The sequence below is a fragment of the Nerophis ophidion genome, linkage group LG26 (genome assembly GCF_033978795.1).
Source record: "Nerophis ophidion isolate RoL-2023_Sa linkage group LG26, RoL_Noph_v1.0, whole genome shotgun sequence".
NCBI lineage: Eukaryota > Metazoa > Chordata > Actinopteri > Syngnathiformes > Syngnathidae > Nerophis > Nerophis ophidion.
This window is the reverse complement of record NC_084636.1, coordinates 7,154,300-7,173,415: the sequence shown is the minus strand read 5'-3', so window position 1 is coordinate 7,173,415 and position 19,116 is coordinate 7,154,300. Positions and strand designations below refer to the sequence as shown.

Genomic DNA, 19,116 nt, shown 5'->3' with positions numbered 1-19,116 from the left:
GGCTCCTCGCCGCTCACGACGTAATAGGAGGAGCGGAGCTGTCGGAAGAAATCAGAGTTGATGGTGGAGGAGGCCGATCCGGACGGCAGGTAGGCCAGGTCCACGTGGACAGCAGAGGCCTCGGACGTTTTGGACACTGATGAAGGAGACGAGGAGGAGTCATTGTTATGATTGACAAAAGTTGACGGTAATGTCAGACTTTCTTCAGATTGGCTTACCTGACACTGAAGGTTTAGCAGTTCCACTCCGGGAGCCACCCAGCGAAATTCGGCTTGAAGGTCTCGCGTCAATGGCGGGGGTCGTTTTAAGTGGCGCCGTGCTGCCGGTCTTGGACTTCAAGTTTTGACCGGAAGGAATTCCAGAGGTGCCCCTCTGCAATGTTTTTTTGGTCTTGCCGGCGGAAGTCTTTTGGTTCTTGTTTGACGCATCGACATCTGCCATGCACGCCTCCGGTTGGGCCGGTAAGGGCGGAAGGTCTCTAACCAGGGCCGGTGGCGGGTCAAGTGGGGGGAGGCCAGGATGTCCGGGGAAGAGGGGGCTACAGGAATCGTCCTCAGAGTCTGTGCAAAGGGACGGACAGTCCTCCATGGCGGGCGGGACATCAGACTCTGTTGCCGTCAGGAGGGACTCGCTGACTGATGCGGGCGGGGTTCCCTGGCTGCTCCGGTTCTCAGGAACCCTGTGGTGCTGGAATTCACACGGCGACACCAAGCACAGATCGACATCATGGGGAACGTCTGCGCTTAGCTCGGACATCCCGTGAATACCCTCCTGACGTTCAGTCCCCCAGCGACCATTCAGGGCTCGCTCAGAGTCAGTCAAATGTCCATTCGAGCAAAAATTGTCTTTTGCCATCTCTGACTGTGATTCCGCGGACAACATCAGCACTTGCTCAGCCGGCGTGGGGGAAGAGTCTGGAATGTCACCCACAGTAGAGTGATTGTCTTGAAACAAATCTTGTGTGGTTGAAGTCCTGAGAGAACATTCCTTACTTTTGTCATCATTTGGACTTAAAGAGGTGTGCAAATGAGAAACCGTCTCAGGACTTCCCTGGTTCTTCCCGCCCTGGTCGCCGTTTTGAAGTTCTGAGGTCTTTTTGGTAGGGTTCTTGTTGTCATCCACAGCTGTGTGCTCTTGCGCTGTAGAAACAGATTTACCTTTAGTCCCTTTGTTCAACATGTCCGTCTTTGGACTCTTGACCGAAGATTTTCTCACTTCTGAACTTGAAGCGCCAGCCACTTTCTTCACTGATGCAGCTACTTTCTTGTCTTCCCTCTTGATCTCTTTTTTGGCTTCAGGTTTATTTTCTTTTTTTGGTTTTGTATTTTCCTTTTTGACACTTTCTTTCTTTCTCTCATCTTTGGACGAGTCCTTCTTAGGAATGAGCTTCTCACCAAGCTTCACTGGCTTCGGTTTGGCTTCCAGGTCTTTGGACGCCACCTCAACTGCTGCCTTCGGCTTTAGTTTCACCTCCACTTTCTTGACAGGAACTCGAGCACTTTTGTCTTTCTGCAAGGCACTGCTGGTCCGCAGGTCTCTGGACTTAAGGCTTTCTCGACTTTCTGCGCGCTTTGGTAGTTTCTCTGCTTTAGACGTTTCTAGGTCCTTTGAAGTCACCACGGGAACACTGAGGAAATCCAGATGCTTGAGTCTTTCAAGTCCATCCAGAAGTTTGGGCTGCGGTGTGCATCCGGGGAAAAGGACCCGGACGATCTTGTCCTGATTGCTAGACGGATGCCACACCAGCAAAGCACAAATGGAAGTGAGGCACGATAGAGGAAGATCGGAGCTTTTTGACTTGGAACTTTTGGGCGAAGTCTTCAACAACTCTTCTAGTTCATTGCTGCCACTGACAGGATTCAGAGGGTACAACTCCAGACGGCCTACTCCCATCTTGTGGAACAAGACAAGGGGCTCGATAGAAGCTACATTGGACCGAGACAGAGGTTGTGCTTTGACAGAAAGTATTTGCAAGCGCTCCAGGATCAGTGCCCCCTGGTCTGTACTGCGAAGCTCGCTGGGATCTCCTTGAGTGGCCTTCAATCTGTCCGGAACATTGAGGAAAACTATTCCGATCTCCGGGGAGATGAGCTTTTTCATCCAGTCTTCTTCAGGCGTACTTGCAGCCAAGTCCTTGTCCTGCTCGGCTACTTTCCTCAGCAGCAAACTGTTCAACCCGGGCAAATTGTCCACGCCAATGTGAGTAAGAAGGACCGAGTCGATTCTGTCCAGATGTCGGACCAGCTTCCAGAAGCAGGAGCGGGGATCGGAGCCTCCGTTAACCAGGACGTTGAAACCATTCACAGCAAAGAATGCGGAGTCTCCCTGACCCCCGGGGAAGACGTAGCAGCACGGACGGGAGAGTTTCAGAAAGCCCACGGTCCCAGGGGGCTCCAGGAGCTCAAAGGGGGACTCGGGCTCCAGGCACTCAGAGAGGTACTCCGTGAACTCTTGCAGGCCTTCCATCTGTGGGAGGAGCGAGGGAGGGTTGATCTGGAGATTTAGGAGGTCCAAAAGGTTGGTTTTCTTCAACAAGTCATCCCTCCAAAGGCCCAGGTCTGGACAGCTGAGGGTAAGAGTCGCCTTCTCCACTGAGCTCAACAAGTGCGCAACCTGTAGCCAAAAGAGAAAAACTATGGCTGTGTATCAAATGGAATACTTCAATAAGTTCACAACAGTTTGGATCTTAAAATAGTTTTGTGACAGTGTTTTTCTGTTTAATACCCCAGAATTATGGAGCTATATTAAGGCCAAAAGCTTTCTACTAGAGATGTCCGATAACATCAGACTGACGATATTATCGGCCGATAAATGCTTTAAAATGTGATATCGGAAAATAACGGTATCGGTTTCACAAAGTAAAATATTTGACTTTTTAGAACGCCGCTGTGTACACGGACATAGGAAGAAGTACAGAGCGCCAATAAACCTTAAAGGTACCGCCTTTGCGTGTCGGACCAATTACATAAAATCTACGGCTTTCCACACACACAAGTGAATGCTTGCATACTTGGTCAACAGCCATACAGGTCACACTGAGGGTGGCCGTATAAAAAACTTAAACACTGTTACAAATATGCGCCACACTGTGAACCCACACCAAACAAGAATGACAAACACATTTTGGGAGAACATCCGCACCTTAACACAACACAAACACAACAGAACAAATACCCAGAACCCTTTGCAGCAATAACTCTTCCGGGACGCTACAATATACATCCTCCCCCCACCTCAACTTCCTCATGCTCTCTCAGAGAAAGCATTTCCCAAATTCCAAGCTGCTGTTTTAAGGCATGTTAAAAAAAATAATGCACTTTTTGACTTTAATAATAAATTTAGCAGAGTCATATTTGCATTTTTTTCCATAACTTGAGTTGATTTATTTTGGAAAACCTTGTTACATTGTTTAACGCATCCAGCGGGGCATCACAAAAAAATTAGGCATAATAAATGTGTTAATTCCACAACTGTATATATCTGTATCCGTAATTAAGAGTTGAACAATATCGGAATATGGGCAAAAAAGCCTTTATCGGACCCCTCTACTTATTACTTGAAAAAAAAATCACTTTTGAAACTGAAAAACTTGTATAGAATTTTGACAAATGCATCAATGTATTCTAAATAAAATAAGCGCATACATTTTTCAATGATAGCGATTAATAATCATGACTCACTCCAGTCATTATTTTGAAAAAATCTTTTGTTTTTCATTTCACTTCATATATTTTGATACTTAAGTTTCTGCTTTTTTCTAGATTCAACTCATATTTTTTTCCTAGTTTCAGGTCTCTCTTTTACAGGAAAAAAAAAAGGGGTCGTCCCATCAATGTTGACTTCGAGGAACGTAGAAACTAAAACTCCACATTCCATAAAATGAACACTTCACCCAGGTCCCCAACCAATGTTCCCTCTAATTTTTCATGTGTGTGAGCAAACGCAAAAACTCCTTGAGCAGTCAGTTGAGCACATGTGAGCAACATTAGACCTGCAGCACACCTGTCCCAAACCTGACTAAATAAGTTACATTTCTGATTATTATAATCAAATGACAGCAGTCACTTACATGTGATCATTTTCTAATATAAGCGTTTTGGCCCACTTACAATGACAAGAACAACAAATATTGTTTTTCATGAGCTGTGTCTAGTATTGTATGTCTGGGTGCGGTTCTGCTTTGGAAATCATTTGTACCCCTTTCAGATATCGCATTTAGTTCCCATTAAAACATTCACATGTTGCACAATGAGATGTAAGCACTGGACCATGTGTACATTCCTGTAACTTTCCGTTTGTAAAATATATATACTTGTATTAGTATTTCTTTAAAGGGGAACATTATCACCAAACCTATGCAAGCGTCAATATATACCTTGATGTTGCAGTATAAAGACCATATATTTTTTTAACCGATTTCCGAACTCTAAATGGGTGAATTTTGGCAAATTAAACGCATTTCTGTTTATCGGTCTTTTAGCGATGACGTCAGAACGTCACCCGCCATTTTCATTTTCACATTACAAACACCGGGTCTCAGCTCGGTTATTTTCCGTTTTTTCGACTATTTTTTGGAACCTTGGAGACATCATGCCTCGTCGGTGTGTTGTCGGAGGGTGTAACAACACTAACAGGGAGGGATTCAAGTTGTACCACTGGCCCGAAAGTGTCTGCCGCCAGACCCCCATTGAATGTGCCAAAGTGTCTTCACATTTGACCGGCGATGCTAAGACAGACATGGCACAGAGATGTATGGATAACCTGCAGATGCATTTGCAACGATTAAGTCAACGAAATGACAAAGGTGAGTTTTGTTGATGTTGTTGACTTATGTGCTAATCAGACATATTTGGTCAAGGCATGACTGCCAGCTAATCGATGCCAACATGCTACGCTAATCGATGCTAACATGCTATTTACGCTAGCTGTATGCACATTTGAAACCAGATACCCACATTTAATGCGAAACAAACACTTACCAATCGACGGGTTTAAGTTACTCCAGTGTCACAAGATGCGAAAGTCCTGATCGTTTGGCCCGCACATTTTACCGGCAATGCTAATAAGGCAGCCATGCTATGGGCCACTTCATTAGGTACACCCACGCTATGGCCGAATAGGGTCAATAGCTATTCGCTCAATAGCTTCAATTTCTTCTTCAATTTCGTTTTCGCTATCTGCCTCCATACCCCGACCATCTGTTTCAATACATGTGTAATCTGTTGAATCGCTTAAGCCGCTGAAATCTGAGTCTGAATCAGAGCTAATGTCGCTATATCTTGCTGTGGTAACCGCCATGTTGTTTGTATTGGCAGCCCTGTATGACGTCACAGGAAAATGGATAGTCGCATCGCAAATAGCGAAAATCAAGAACTTTGAAGCTTTTTTTTAGGGATATTCCGGGAGGTGTAAAATTTTTAAAAAAACTTCGAAAAATAAAACAAGCCACTGGGAACTGATTTTTATTGTTTTTCACCCTTTTGAAATTGTGATAATGTTCCCCTTTAATATAATAACAGCATTTCATGATTAATATTTATAAATGAAGATTCTTAATAAATGACAGTAGAATGAACACACATTTAATTGGTAAATCATAGTGTAACGACCTGGAATTACACATAATGTGAGGTGTTGGAAATGTCCGACTTTTTGTGTGGCTGTAAACGCATCACTGGCTCAGTGCCATATGTGCATGTGTTGGCACAAGTGAGAAAGAGCGGGTGGCTGCTGTTGATATGACAGATGGCAAAGTTGGTCTTGGTCTGCTTTGTACGGCAGAAAATGACCAGCTTTGCTAGATAGAAATTGTGTAGCGATGTTTTTGGTCATGTGTTTATAAAGAGTTTTGCTCAATAAAGTGATCGATGGAATTCTTGTCCTCCTTAAAGCGTCTCAACAGGCGTTACAATGATTGAACAGTGATAACGAAAACTGTTGTCTCTAGCCTCTTGTAGTCAGTTACTTTGAAAATTGCTCATTTTTTTTATTGGATTTTGTGCGCGGCATAGAATTACCGTGGGCAGAGGACGCATGAGCAGTGCACAATTGCACAGGCGCGCACCTTAAAGGGAACATTGTCCCCAACAACTGGACCATGGTCACAGTTGGTTTATTGGAAAAAAATAAATACACGGTCACAAAGCCCACAGTTTTTGCATGTGAATGTTGTTTTTATTTAATTTTGCTTTGCAGAACGTTCACTTTACCACCTCATTTAGCTGTCTATGAACGCACCATAGCTGTGTACGATGAGACCAACTGAAGCCATCCATCCATCCATTTCCTACCGCTTATTCCCTTTGGGGTGGCGGGGGGCGCTGGTGCCTATCTCAGCTACAATCGGGCGGAAGGCGGGGTACACCCAGGACAAGTCGCCCCTCATCGCAGCCAACTGAAACCAATGTTGTCAAGTTTGCCATTACAAGCGACTTTGGGCTTGTTTTGTGATGTGTAGCGTCTTATTTGTGTCTGCGAAAAATCCCCCCCATGGTCACCCAGCTCTCCACAATAAACAAAAACACAAGTTTGATAGTATTCAAAAGCAATACTTCAATAAGTGTACTACGTATACGGAGCACACAGCAGTGCAACGGCTCACAAAATCCGCATTTTAGATCTCAAAATGTTTTTTTTGTCGCAGTGTTTTTCTTTTTGACACCCCGGAATTATGGCGCTATATTAAGGCCAAACGGTGGCTATCACAGAAAAAGCCAGAGTCAGCTTGCAGCGCCAACGAGACTCCGGGGACTGAGCGAGAGAGAGAGTGGTAATAAGTGGATTAGATGTGAGAAAAATTAAATCAGGAATGGAGAAGAGATGCTCACCATGTAGATTTAATTTAGCATGCCAATACTGATTAGGCTAAAGGACATGGGACAACGATATAAGAGAAATGAATGAGATAAAATTGGTAGTCCGAGTTACATATCAATCCCAGTTTTAAAAATGAGGGTATTCTGTATTCATTATGCGTTTTAATTCCGTGTCGGTCTTGGTTTTAAATACACAATACCTAATAAATAACAGCACATCACATTACTACTCCCTATCCATTTTGCTAAGATGTCTGTCATTATGCTACTGCCACATGATAAATTTGGGCCAACAGTCGGATGGAAGCTGTGCGAATGAGATATTTTAAGTGTTCTTTTTTAATTTGTAGTCATGTTTAAAGCAGCTAGTAATTTCCCATGTAGTGTGTCTTCTTGTGACCTCCTTGTTTTTATCTTATGCCCGCTAGTTAACTCTTTGTTTTGTCTTAAGGGCTCCTGTTTGTGGAATCACATAGCCGTTTTGGTCAGTTCCTTATCCGTTTTGAAGAAGCAGCCGCGCTCCCTTCTGGGCGATAGGGACTGTTTTAGCTCTATATAAACTAACTCTTTGTGTTTTGATTTGGACCCCTTCTTACCGATGCTACTGTCACATTGTAAGGGCTGGTCTCCTATAGCTTTAGTAAAACTTGGCCAAGTACCATTCTGTCTCAGGGGTCCTTTTTACTCAACATATATGTAATACAAAAGAATTTGGGATTGACCAGTGTGTATTATTCCCTGGGCGGAAGACTGGTCGTTACGTGCAGGAATCAATGTGGAAAAACACAAAAATGACGAAAAAAATGACATTTAACAATACTTTTAAGTAGTGACGAGTAAGTGACGCCTAGGGGAGTGTGTAGCACACTCACGAGCTATGTTTTAAAATGTCATCCGCCATTTGCTGGATGTAAAAATCACTACATTTGACCTGCAAATAAAAATTATTTAAAAAACGTTTTTCAATTAAATACATTTAAATGCAAGAATCAATGCGGAAAAACATAAAAATGACAAATAAATTACATGAAGGAATCAATAAAGTACTATCTATCTATATATCTATTTAACGTCACTTTTAAGTAGTGAAAATTTTAACACACACACACACACACACACACACACACACACACACACACACACACACACACACACACACACACACACACACACACACACACACACACACACACACACACACACACACACACACACACACACACACACACACACACACACACACACACACACACACACACACACACACACAAACGTTTTGAAGAAGCAGCTGCGCTCCCTTCTGGGCGATAGGGACTGTTTTAGCTCTATATAAGCTAACTCTTTTTGTTTGGATTTAGACCCCTTCTTCCCGATGCTATTGTCACATTGTAAGGGCTGGTCTCCTATAGCTTTAGTAAAACTTGGCCAAGTACCATTCTGTCTCTGGGGTCCTTTGTACTCAACATATATGTAATACAAAAGAATTTGGGATTGACCAGTGTGTATTATTCCCTGGGCGGAAGACTGGTCGTTACGTGCTAGAGTCAATGTGGAAAAACACAAAAATGACATTTAACAATACTTTTAAGTAGTGACGAGTAAGTGACGCCTAGGGGAGTGTGTAGCACACTCTATCTATGTTTTAAAATGTCATCCGCCATCTGCTGGATGTAAAAATCACTACATTTGACCTGCAAATAATAATTATTTAAAAAAATGTTTTTAATTAAATACATTTAAATGCAAGAATCAATGTGGAAAAACATAAAAATGACAAATAAATTACATTTAACGTCACTTTTAAGTAGTGAAAATGTTAACACACACACACACGTAAAGCGGCCCTCTGAAGCATTGGGTTTCATAAATCGTTCCATTCCTGCTAAGTGCTTAGATCCTGAGGAAGTCTCCTTCGCCAGCAAGTGAGACATGTTCCCCCTCTGTGTAAGTGTGAAAGTATGCAAATTGACACATCACTCATGTGGTCTTATGTCCTGTCCTTGTCGGTCATCCTTTTCGTATTGGACACACCCAAATTAGCGGAACCAATTGAAAATCCTGACATCACCAGTTAGGACTGCGTGATTAATCTGCATCAAAGTTTTAAGTAGTGTGATGAATAACCGCAAGAGGAAAACGTTTTTCCCCCCGGCTTTTGAGTGACAGACGTGTTCGCCAATCAGAATTGTTGAGCCTTGCGTTTGTTCGTCCCTCATTTCAAACAGGGAGAAAGACGCCTCACTCTGTGCATCGCTCTCAACACCATAGCGCGTTTGTTTACCAGTAAAACTAACTGGACGCAGTGAGCCCTCTTTTCAGTCATTGACAATCTTTGTCCCAGACAGGAAGCACGTACAGCCTCCTTACATGCAAATAATTACAAAGTCAAATGTTCCATTGTGGTGCTATTTAAAGTACCAATGACTGTCACACACACACACACACACACACACACACACACACACACACACACACACACACTAGGTGTGGCAAAATTATTCTCTGCATTTGAACCCATCAGTCTTGATCACCCCCTGGGAGGTGAGGGGAGCAGTGAGCAGCAGCGGTGGCCGCGCCCGGGAATCATTTTTGGTGATTTAACCCCCAATTCCAACCCTTAATGCTGAGTGTCAAGCAGGGTCCCGTGTTTATAGTCTTTGGTATGACTCGGCCGGGGTTTGAACTCACGACCTACCAACCTCAGGGCGGACACTCTAACCACTAGGCCACGTCAAATCAGAAGGCAATATAAGCCCATCAACACGGACGAAAAAGCCTAAAATGTTGTCCGACCTCGTTTTTCCAAATGGGGGAAGAAAAATGCACTTTACGATAAATTCAATTTTTGCTTACTTTTTGTGTTTTATTTGTTTAGGTTTACAAAGTTATTTAGCTTCCAGTTACAATACAATTGTAATGAAGTCCGCAGTCACAATTTTTTTTTTTTTAAAGTTCGTCATTTGTCGGACTATAAATGTACACTTAAAATCCTTTCATTTTCTCAAAACTCAACAGAGCGCCTTATAACCTGGTGAGCCTAATGAATGGAATAATTCTCATTGTGCTTACAGACCTCGAGGCTATTTTATTTGGTACATGGCGAAATGCAACATTTGGACCAAAGAACCACCATTACATGTTATGTAGACCACAAGGAAGTATTTCACATTTACCAAAAAATAATATGACCCCTTTAATGCGCCTTATAATCCGGTGCGCTTTTTGTATGAAAATAGACCTGAATAGACCTGCTCATCGGCAGTGCGCCTTATACAAACCCTGTTTCCATATGAGTTGGGAAATTGTGTTAGATGTAAATATAAACGGAATACAATGATTTGCAAATCATTTTCAACCCATATTCAGTTGAATATGCTACAAAGACAACATATTTGATGTTCAAACTCATAAACATTTTTTTTTGTGTGCAAATAATCATTAACTTTAGAATTTGATGCCAGCAACACGTGACAAAGAAGTTGGGAAAGGTGGCAATAAATGCTGATAAAGTTGAGGAATGCTCATCAAACACTTATTTGGAACATCCCACAGGTGTGCAGGCTAATTGGGAACAGGTGGGTGCCATGATTGGGTATGAAAACAGCTTCCCAAAAAATGCTCAGTCTTTCACAAGAAAGGATGGGGCGAGGTACACCCCTTTGTCCACAACTGCGTGAGCAAATAAACAGTTTAAGAACAACGTTTCTCAAAGTGAAATTGCAAGAAATTTAGGGATTTCAACATCTACGGTCCATAATAATATCAAAAGGTTCAGAGAATCTGGAGAAATCACTACAGGTAAGCGGCATGGCCGGAAATCAATCAATCAATCAATCAATCAATGTTTATTTATATAGCCCCAAATCACAAATGTCTCAAAGGACTGCACAAATCATTACCGACTACAACATCCTCGGAAGAACCCACAAAAGGGCAAGGAAAATTCACACCCAGTGGGCAGGGAGACTTCACATCCAGTGGGACGCCAGTGACAATGCTGACTATGAGAAGCATTGTCATAGAAGCACTATGAGGAAACCAACATTGAATGAGCCTGACCTTCAATCCCTCAGACGGCACTGTATCAAAAACCGACATCAATCTCTAAAGGATATCACCACATGGGCTCAGGAACACTTCATAAAACCACTATCACTAAATACAGTTTGTCGCTACATCTGTAAGTACAAGTTAAAGCTCTACTATACAAAGTGAAAGCCATTTATCAACAACATCCAGAAACGCTGCCGGCTTCTCTGGGCCCAAGATCATCTAAGATGGACTGATGCAAAGTGGAAAAGTGTTCTGTGGTCTGACGAGTCCACATTTCAAATTGTTTATGGAAATATTCGACATCGTGTCATCCGGACCAAAGGGGAAGCGAACCACCCAGAATGTTATCGATGCAAAGTTCAAAAGCCAGCATCTGTGATGGTATGGGGGTGCATTAGTGCCCAAGGCATGGGTAACTTACACATCTGTGAAGGCACCATTAATGCTGAAAGGTACATACAAGTTTTGGAACAACATATGCTGCCATCTAAGCGCCGTCTTTTTCATGGACGCCCCTGCTTATTTCAGCAAGACAATGCCAAGCCACATTCAGCACGTGTTACAACAGTGTGGCTTTGTAAAAAAAGAGTGTGGGTACTTTCCTAGCCCGCCTGCAGTCCAGACCTGTCTCCCATCGAAAATGTGTGGCGCATTATGAAGTGTAAAATACGACAGCGGAGACCCCGGACTGTTGAACGACTGAAGCTCTACATAAAACAAGAATGGGAAAGAATTCCACTTTCAAAGCTTCAACAATTAGTTTCCTCAGTTCCAAAACGTTTATTGAGTGTTGTTAAAAGAAAAGGTGATGTAACACAGTGGTGAACATGCCCTTTCCCAACTAATTTGGCACGTGTTGCAGCCATGAAATTCTAAGTTAATTATTATTTGCAAAAAAAAAAAAAAGTTTATGAGTTTGAACATCAAATATGTTGTCTTTGTAGTGCATTCAATTGAATATGGGTTGAAAAGGATTTGCAAATCATTGTATTCCGTTTATATTTACATCTAACACAATTTCCCAACCGGTATAGCTCGGTTGGTAGAGCGGCCGTGCCAGCAACTTGAGGGTTGCAGGTTCGATTCCCGCTTCCGCCATCCTAGTCACTGCCGTTGTGTCCTTGGGCAAGACACTTTACCCACCTGATCCCAGTGCCACCCACACTGGTTTAAATGTAACTTAGATATTGGGTTTCACTATGCAAAGCGCTTTGAGTCACTAGAGAAAAGCGCTATATAAATATAATTCACATATGGAAACGGGGTTTGTAATCCAGTGCGCCCTATAATCCGGAAAATACGGTATGTTTTATCTCAAAATGGTGGAGGCTCTACAAACGCCGTGTGGTAGATGCAGGTGACAGGAAACGACAAGCGGACTCACCTCTTCATCAGCGCAGATCTGGATCAAGTCGTCCAAGGAGAAGCGGCCTTTCTGCAGCACGATGTCGCCGACGTCCTCCACGCACTGACCGGCCAGGACCAGCAGCTTGTGCCGGGAAGGCTCGCAGAGCAGCCGTCGCACCTCGGCGCGACAACGGCAAAGCACAGAATTACGCCGACGCCTCGGGCCAAACATGGTGCGTTTCGTGTCCACGCCGTCTCACCTCTGAGCAAACCAGGTCGTGAGCCGGATTCAGCACCACTTGCGTGTCCAGGACGTCCCCGCGGTGCTGCAGCGTCCGCTGACCTGCCGCCGGGAATAAAACAAAGCCGTCAGAACGCAGAGGAAGCAGACGCCACCATGTGATGTGAGGGTGAAAACGTGGCCATGGCAGGTGAGGCGAACAAGACCGGTCATTGATTTGCTGTTGTCAGGGAAATCAGGAATAAAAACATTAACACACGAGCATCCTTGTGACTTATTTTCCACGCACATGTGACTCAAAGCCGTTCAGCTCGGGTGAATATAAACTACTTTCATAGTTCATACACAAGGCGGTGCCTCGGAGTACATTCGCCTAAAGGCGAAATGTGGCCGCCGTTTTCATGTTGACACGCATTTGAGGAACATGCCTCTCACCTGGGACGTCCTCTGAAAGGAAGGCGGAGTGTCTGGACACGAAGAGCTTCAACTGCTGGTCCAAAACATCAACCTTCATTGGCACGGGCCAGCAGCGCAGGCCTGAAACACACGACAACATCAACTCACACTTTGTGTCCAGCATATTCCCATGATGCAACACCTGTCAAGTTAAAGGCCTACTGAAACCCACTACTACCGACCACGCAGTCTGATAGTTTATATATCGATGATGAAATAACATTGCAACACATGCTAATATGGACGGTTTAGTTTACTAAATTGCAATTTTAAATTTCCCGCGGAGTTTCTTGTTGAAAACGTCGCGGAATGATGACGTGTGGTTGGAGGGGACATATAAGCCCAGCACCACTTACGGCTAAAAGTCATCTCTTTTCTTTGCAGTATCAACACAGTATTTTGGACATCTGTGTTGCTGAATCTTTTGCATTTTGTTCAATTAATAATGGAGACGTCAAAGAAGAATGCTGTTGGTGGAAAGCAGTGTATTGCAGCTGCCTTTAGCAACGAGACACAGCCGGTGTTTCTTTGTTTGTTGTGAAGCTTTAACACAGAGCGGTCAAGCGAACATGTTTCTCTACGCCAACCGGCATGTTTTTGGATGGGAAAATTGTGAAATATATCTTACTGGAGACATCAGTGGATTATGCGTCCCCCTGCAGTAGCTGTCAAAAAAGGCATCTGTGATCTTGGCTCCTCTCTGAGACACTGGCGTGTTCACCGCAGCCATCAGACTTTGATGTATGTCTTTACAATCTCACTAAAACACTATTAAAACAATAAGCAGATAAGGGATCCTCCGGAATTATCCTAGTAAATGTGTCTAATTACATCTGAAACGCTCACACTGCCGGAGCCGTCGCTTTTTTTTTCTTTTTTTTAGTCCTTTACTATCAATATCCTCATCCACAAATCTTTCATCCTCGCTCAGATTAATAGGGAAATTGTCGCTTTCTCGGTCCGAAATGCTCTTACTCCTGGTGGCTCACATTATAAACAATGTGAGGAGCCCTCACAATGGTGACGTCACGCGCACATCGTCTGCTACTTCCGGTAAAGGCGAGGCTTTTTTATTAGCGACCTTAAGTTGCAAACTTTATCGTTGATGTTCTCTACTAAATCCTTTCAGCAAAAATATGGCAATATCGCAAAATGATCAAGTATGACACATAGAATGGACCTGCTATCCCCATTTAAATAAGAAAATCTCATTTCAGTAGGCCTTTAAATGGTAAATAGGTTATACTTGATTACTACCTTCAAGGTAGTCAAAGTGCTTTGACACTAGGGTTGTCCCGATCCGATATTTGGATCGGATGCCGATATTTGCCAAAAAATGCCGATCCAGATCCAGGTTTTTTAAAAACTCCGGTCGGTGTTTTCCAACACACCGATTTAAATAATACATTCGACTCTTCTGCTGCTCCCTAAACTCTGTTCCGCATTTTCGAGAACACCTTCAAAACATCCACAGGTCTGCGTTCTAACCGTTCAGACGGCCGCGTGAATTAAAAGTTACGGAAAAAATGTCAGCTGTGTGGGATTATTTTATCCCACAAAACGAAAAAGATGAAGAGGTGGAGTGCAAAACATGCCACAATAAAGTCAAGCGTGGTGGTAAAGTTGTAAGACATTTTAATGACTCTTGCGAGTGAGAGGCTTTTTAGCACTCATCATAGATGAACACAGGAGCAGGCTGACACCTGAGCATCTTGAAGTGCTCGTCTTTCTTAGAAAGAATCTCCCCATTATGCTTGGACTTTAATTGTTTGCTCCCCCTGACTGGGGCAAACAATTGAAGGGAGTGTGTAGATATATATATATATTTTTTTAAGTTTACACTTGTTCAAGAGCAAGTATTGATGCTGAGTTATAGACATTTTATCCCACTCAGGTTGTGTGTTTTGCTTTTTTTAAAAATGTTTACAGCATTATTTGCACTTTATACTGTTCACTTTTTTACTGTTTAATGATGCCATATCTGTTTGTGATGCATAATTTTTGATATTTTGTGTTTATCCTTGAATACCAACTATTGTGTATTATTCAAACTCACTCTAAAATCCTTTTCAGCATGAATCTGACAACTAAGTAGGCTAAATAACTTTAAACTTTAATACATGCTCGGATAGGCCAGTATCGTCCACTAACGAATCGGAAGTGCAAAAACAATATCGGTATCGGATCGGAAGTGCAAAAACTTGGATCGGGACATCCCTATTTGACACTATTTCCACATTTACCCGTTCACACACACATTCACTCACTGATGGCGGGAGCTGCCATGCAAGGCCCTAACCACCACCCATCAGGAGCAAGGGTGAAATGTCTTGCTCAATGACACAACGGACGTGACGAGGTTGGTAGAAGGTGGAGATTCAACCAGTTCCTCAAGTTCTCTAAAAACTAATTTATTTTTAGACTTGCTGCCCAGAAAAAAGTAAACAAGACCTGTTCCAACTTTTTTAAATAAGTCTGATGGCTTTTTTTGGTTGTTGTTGGATTTTAAAAACCTTTACTTATAATATTCAACATTTACATACAGGCAAATAAATAATACTAATCAAAACAAATACAGAAACAGTACAAAACAGCGCCAGGGAGTTGTAAACTCAATAGTGAAGTGAATTATATTTATATAGCGCTTTTCTCTAGTGACTCAAAGTGCTTTACATAGTTAAAACCCAATATCTAAGTTACATTTAAGCCAGTGTGGGTGGCACTGGGAGCAGGTGGGTAAAGTGTCTTGCCCAATGACACAACGGCAGTGACTAGGATGACGGAAGCGGGGATCGAACCTGGAACCCTCAAGTGGGTGGCATGGCCGCTCTACCAACCGACCTATACCCATCCATCCATCCATTTTCTACCGCTTATTCACTTTTGGGGTCGCGAGGGGCGCTGGCTCCTATCTCAGCTTCAATCGGGCGGAAGGCAGGGTACACCCTGGACAAGTCGCCACCTCATCGCAGGGCCAACACAGATAGACAGACAACATTCACACTCAAATTCACACACTAGGGCCAATTTAGTGTTGCCAATCAACCTATCCCCAGGTGCATGTCTTTGGAAGTGGGAGGAAGCCGGAGTACCCGGAGGGAACCCACGCATTCACGGGGAAAACATGCAAACTCAACACAGAAAGATCCCGAGCCTGGATTTGAACCCAGGACTGCAGGAACTTCGCCGAGCTATACCGTCCCCATAAATAAAGCAACTAAAAAAGAATGAAAAAAATAAAATAAAAAAATAAATAATAATCATAATAATAATACATATTCATATTATTATTTTCTATATATATATATATTCTTTTTTGCATTCGCATTCTAATTTAGTTGCTCTATGCACTATTATGTAAGATTCACTATTTACTGGACTCTCACACTATTAGGTTAGCTCCACAATGGACTGGACTCTCACACTATTATTTCAGATGCGCAATGGACTGGACTCTCACTATTACGTTAGATCCACTATGGACTGGACTCTCACACTATTATGTTAGATCCTCTATGGACTGGACTCTCACATTATTATGTTAGATCCACTATGAACTGGACTGTCACTATTATGTTAAATCCTCTATGGACTGGACTCTCACACTATTATGTTATATCCACTATGGACTGGACTCTCTCACTATTATGTTAGATCTACTATGGACTGGACTCTCTCACTATTATGTTAGATCCACTATGGACTGAACACTCACATTATTATGTTAGATCCACTACGGACTGGACTCTCACCATTATGTTAGATCCACTATGGACTGAACTCTCACACCATTATGTTAGATCCACTATGGACTAGACTCTCACATTTTTATGCTAGATCCACTATGGACTGGACTCTCACACTATTATGTTAGATCCTCTATGGACTGGACTCTCACACTATTATGATAGATCCTCTATGGACTGGACTCTCACACTATTATGTTAGATCCACTATGGACTGGACTCTCTCACTATTATGCTAGATCCACTATGGACTGGACACTCACTATATAATGTTAGATCCACTATGGACTGGACTGAACAATATTATATTAGATCCACTGTCGACCGGACTCTTACACTATTATGTTAGATCCACTATGGACTGGACTCTCACACTATTATGTTAGATCCACTATGGACTGGACTCTCTCACTATTATGCTAGATCCACTATGGACTGGACACTCACTATATAATGTTAGATCCACTATGGACTGGACTGAACAATATTATATTAGATCCACTGTCGACCGGACTCTTACACTATTATGTTAGATCCACTATGGACTGGACTCTCACTATTATGTTAGATCCACTATGGACTGGACTCTCACAATATTATGTTAGATCCACTCGACGTCCATTGGGGGGACCCCCAAATCTGCGATCCCCTCCAAGGTTTCTCATTGTCATCCCATTGGGTTTGAGTTTTTCCTTGCCCTGATGTGGGATCTGAGCAGAGGATGTCGTTGTGGCTTGTGCAGCCCTTTGAGACACTCGTGATTTAGGCCTATATATGTAAACATTGATTGACTGATAAATGATGGATATATGTAGCAATTTGTAAAGCCATATGCTCACACAAGTTCCGCAAATAATCCAAATTTGGAGCCCCACACTCGTAGTTTTCACAGCGTTTTGGTTGTCAATAAAACTTGTGGCATATTGTCTTACGCCAAATGGCACATGACGTCACAGATGTTAGCACCATATTTGGTTAGATCACGTGACCGCGGAAAGGAAGATCCGCTAGTCCGCGTGACCTCGCCATTAAATGTGAGCAATATTAATATTAACCACTTAAAATACATACAATTATCTCTACATTAAAACGAGACTTATTTCCCACGAGGCTGAACCGGAAGAGGAAGTCAAAAGTTGCCACTCACCTTCATCGTGTTGTCATAGGTCAACATTTTTGAATTGAAGAGAAAAGTAACTTTAATGGTTCGACTATACCTTACTATGAACAGCGTGTACTGTAATTATTAATAAAGAAAAACAATAAGTTAAGCTAAACTCCCGTTATTTGTTTTATTGTGAAAGGGCGCGCCAACTTCCTGTTTGCTGCTCCGGCGCTTGTGTATCGTCTGTGGGGGGCATGTTTAAAATAAAACTCACCTGATTCTATCTGCAGCAACACCCGCTCCAGCAGGCCGGCGGCTTGTAGAGCACCGACCACCACCAGCATCGAATAATCCGCGGCCACGCCGGGACCGCCGCCCCGTTCTGCCGCCATTATGGCATGGACGGTCCAGTGGGGACGTCACCACTCACACTACCAAGGCCCGCCCCTCCCGTTGTTGTCGGAGGCGGGAACACAAGACAGCCAATCAGCGACTAAGACACGAAACATTGACAAAGCATGACCAATTAGAAATGTGTGGTGAGTTCAAGGACACTTCGCTACAGGGTATTTAAAAAAAAAAGGAATTACAACTTTCTTCTCCTTTTTTGACGAATATTAAAACAATGTTCCCTCTGTAATAACCGAAGAAACAGGTTATAAATATTAAAACTCCATTATATACAACAGGAGTCACCAACGCCAGGTATCCCGTAAGGACCAGATGAGTCGCCCGTTGGCCTGTTCTAAAAATAGCTCCAATAGCAGCACTTACCAGTGAGCTGCCTCTATTTTTTACATTTTATTTTTTGTCCAGCAGGCCTTGCGATGAGGTGGCGACTTGTCCAGGGTATACTCTGCCTTCCGCCCGATTGTAGCTGAGATAGGCACCATGCGCCCCCTGCGACCACAAAGGGAATAAGCGGTAGAAAATGGATGGAAGGGATGGATGGATGGATATTTACTTGCAAGCTGGTCTCGCTTTGCTTGGCATTTTTAATTCTAAGAGTGACAAAACTCAAATAGAATTTGAAAATCCAAGAAAATATTTTAAAGACTTGGTCTTCACTTGTTTAAATAAATTCATTTATTTTTTGACTTTGCTTCTTATAACTTTCAGAAAGACAATTTTAAAGAAAAAAATACAACCTTAAAAATGATTTTAGGATTTTCAAACCTTTTAAAATTCCTTCCTCTTCTTTCCTGACAATTTAAATCAATGTTCAAGTATTTTTTTTTTTGTAAAGAATAATAAACACATTTTAACTTAATTCTTCATTTTAGCTTCTGTTTTTTCGACGAAGAATATTTGTGAAATATTTCTTCAAACTTATTATGACAGAAAGGGAAAAAA

At 42.6% G+C, this 19,116-nt stretch overlaps 1 protein-coding gene across 1 annotated transcript in view; it reads right to left on the bottom strand.

The window, feature by feature from the left end:
* Positions 1–18,211, bottom strand: part of map1sa (microtubule-associated protein 1Sa) — a 19,453-nt gene extending 1,242 nt beyond the window's left edge. The window contains exons 1-6 of the mRNA XM_061888845.1: positions 18,038–18,211; positions 12,892–12,993; positions 12,476–12,558; positions 12,253–12,393; positions 219–2,613; positions 1–136 (exon numbers count right to left, since the gene is read on the bottom strand). The exon at positions 1–136 is cut by the window's left edge and continues 73 nt beyond it. Of these exons, the coding sequence (XP_061744829.1) occupies positions 1–136; positions 219–2,613; positions 12,253–12,393; positions 12,476–12,558; positions 12,892–12,993; positions 18,038–18,155 (2,975 nt within the window). The 5' untranslated portion in view covers positions 18,156–18,211. The remainder of the gene's footprint in view (positions 137–218; positions 2,614–12,252; positions 12,394–12,475; positions 12,559–12,891; positions 12,994–18,037) is intronic.
* Between the last annotated feature and the right edge of the window lie 905 nt (positions 18,212–19,116).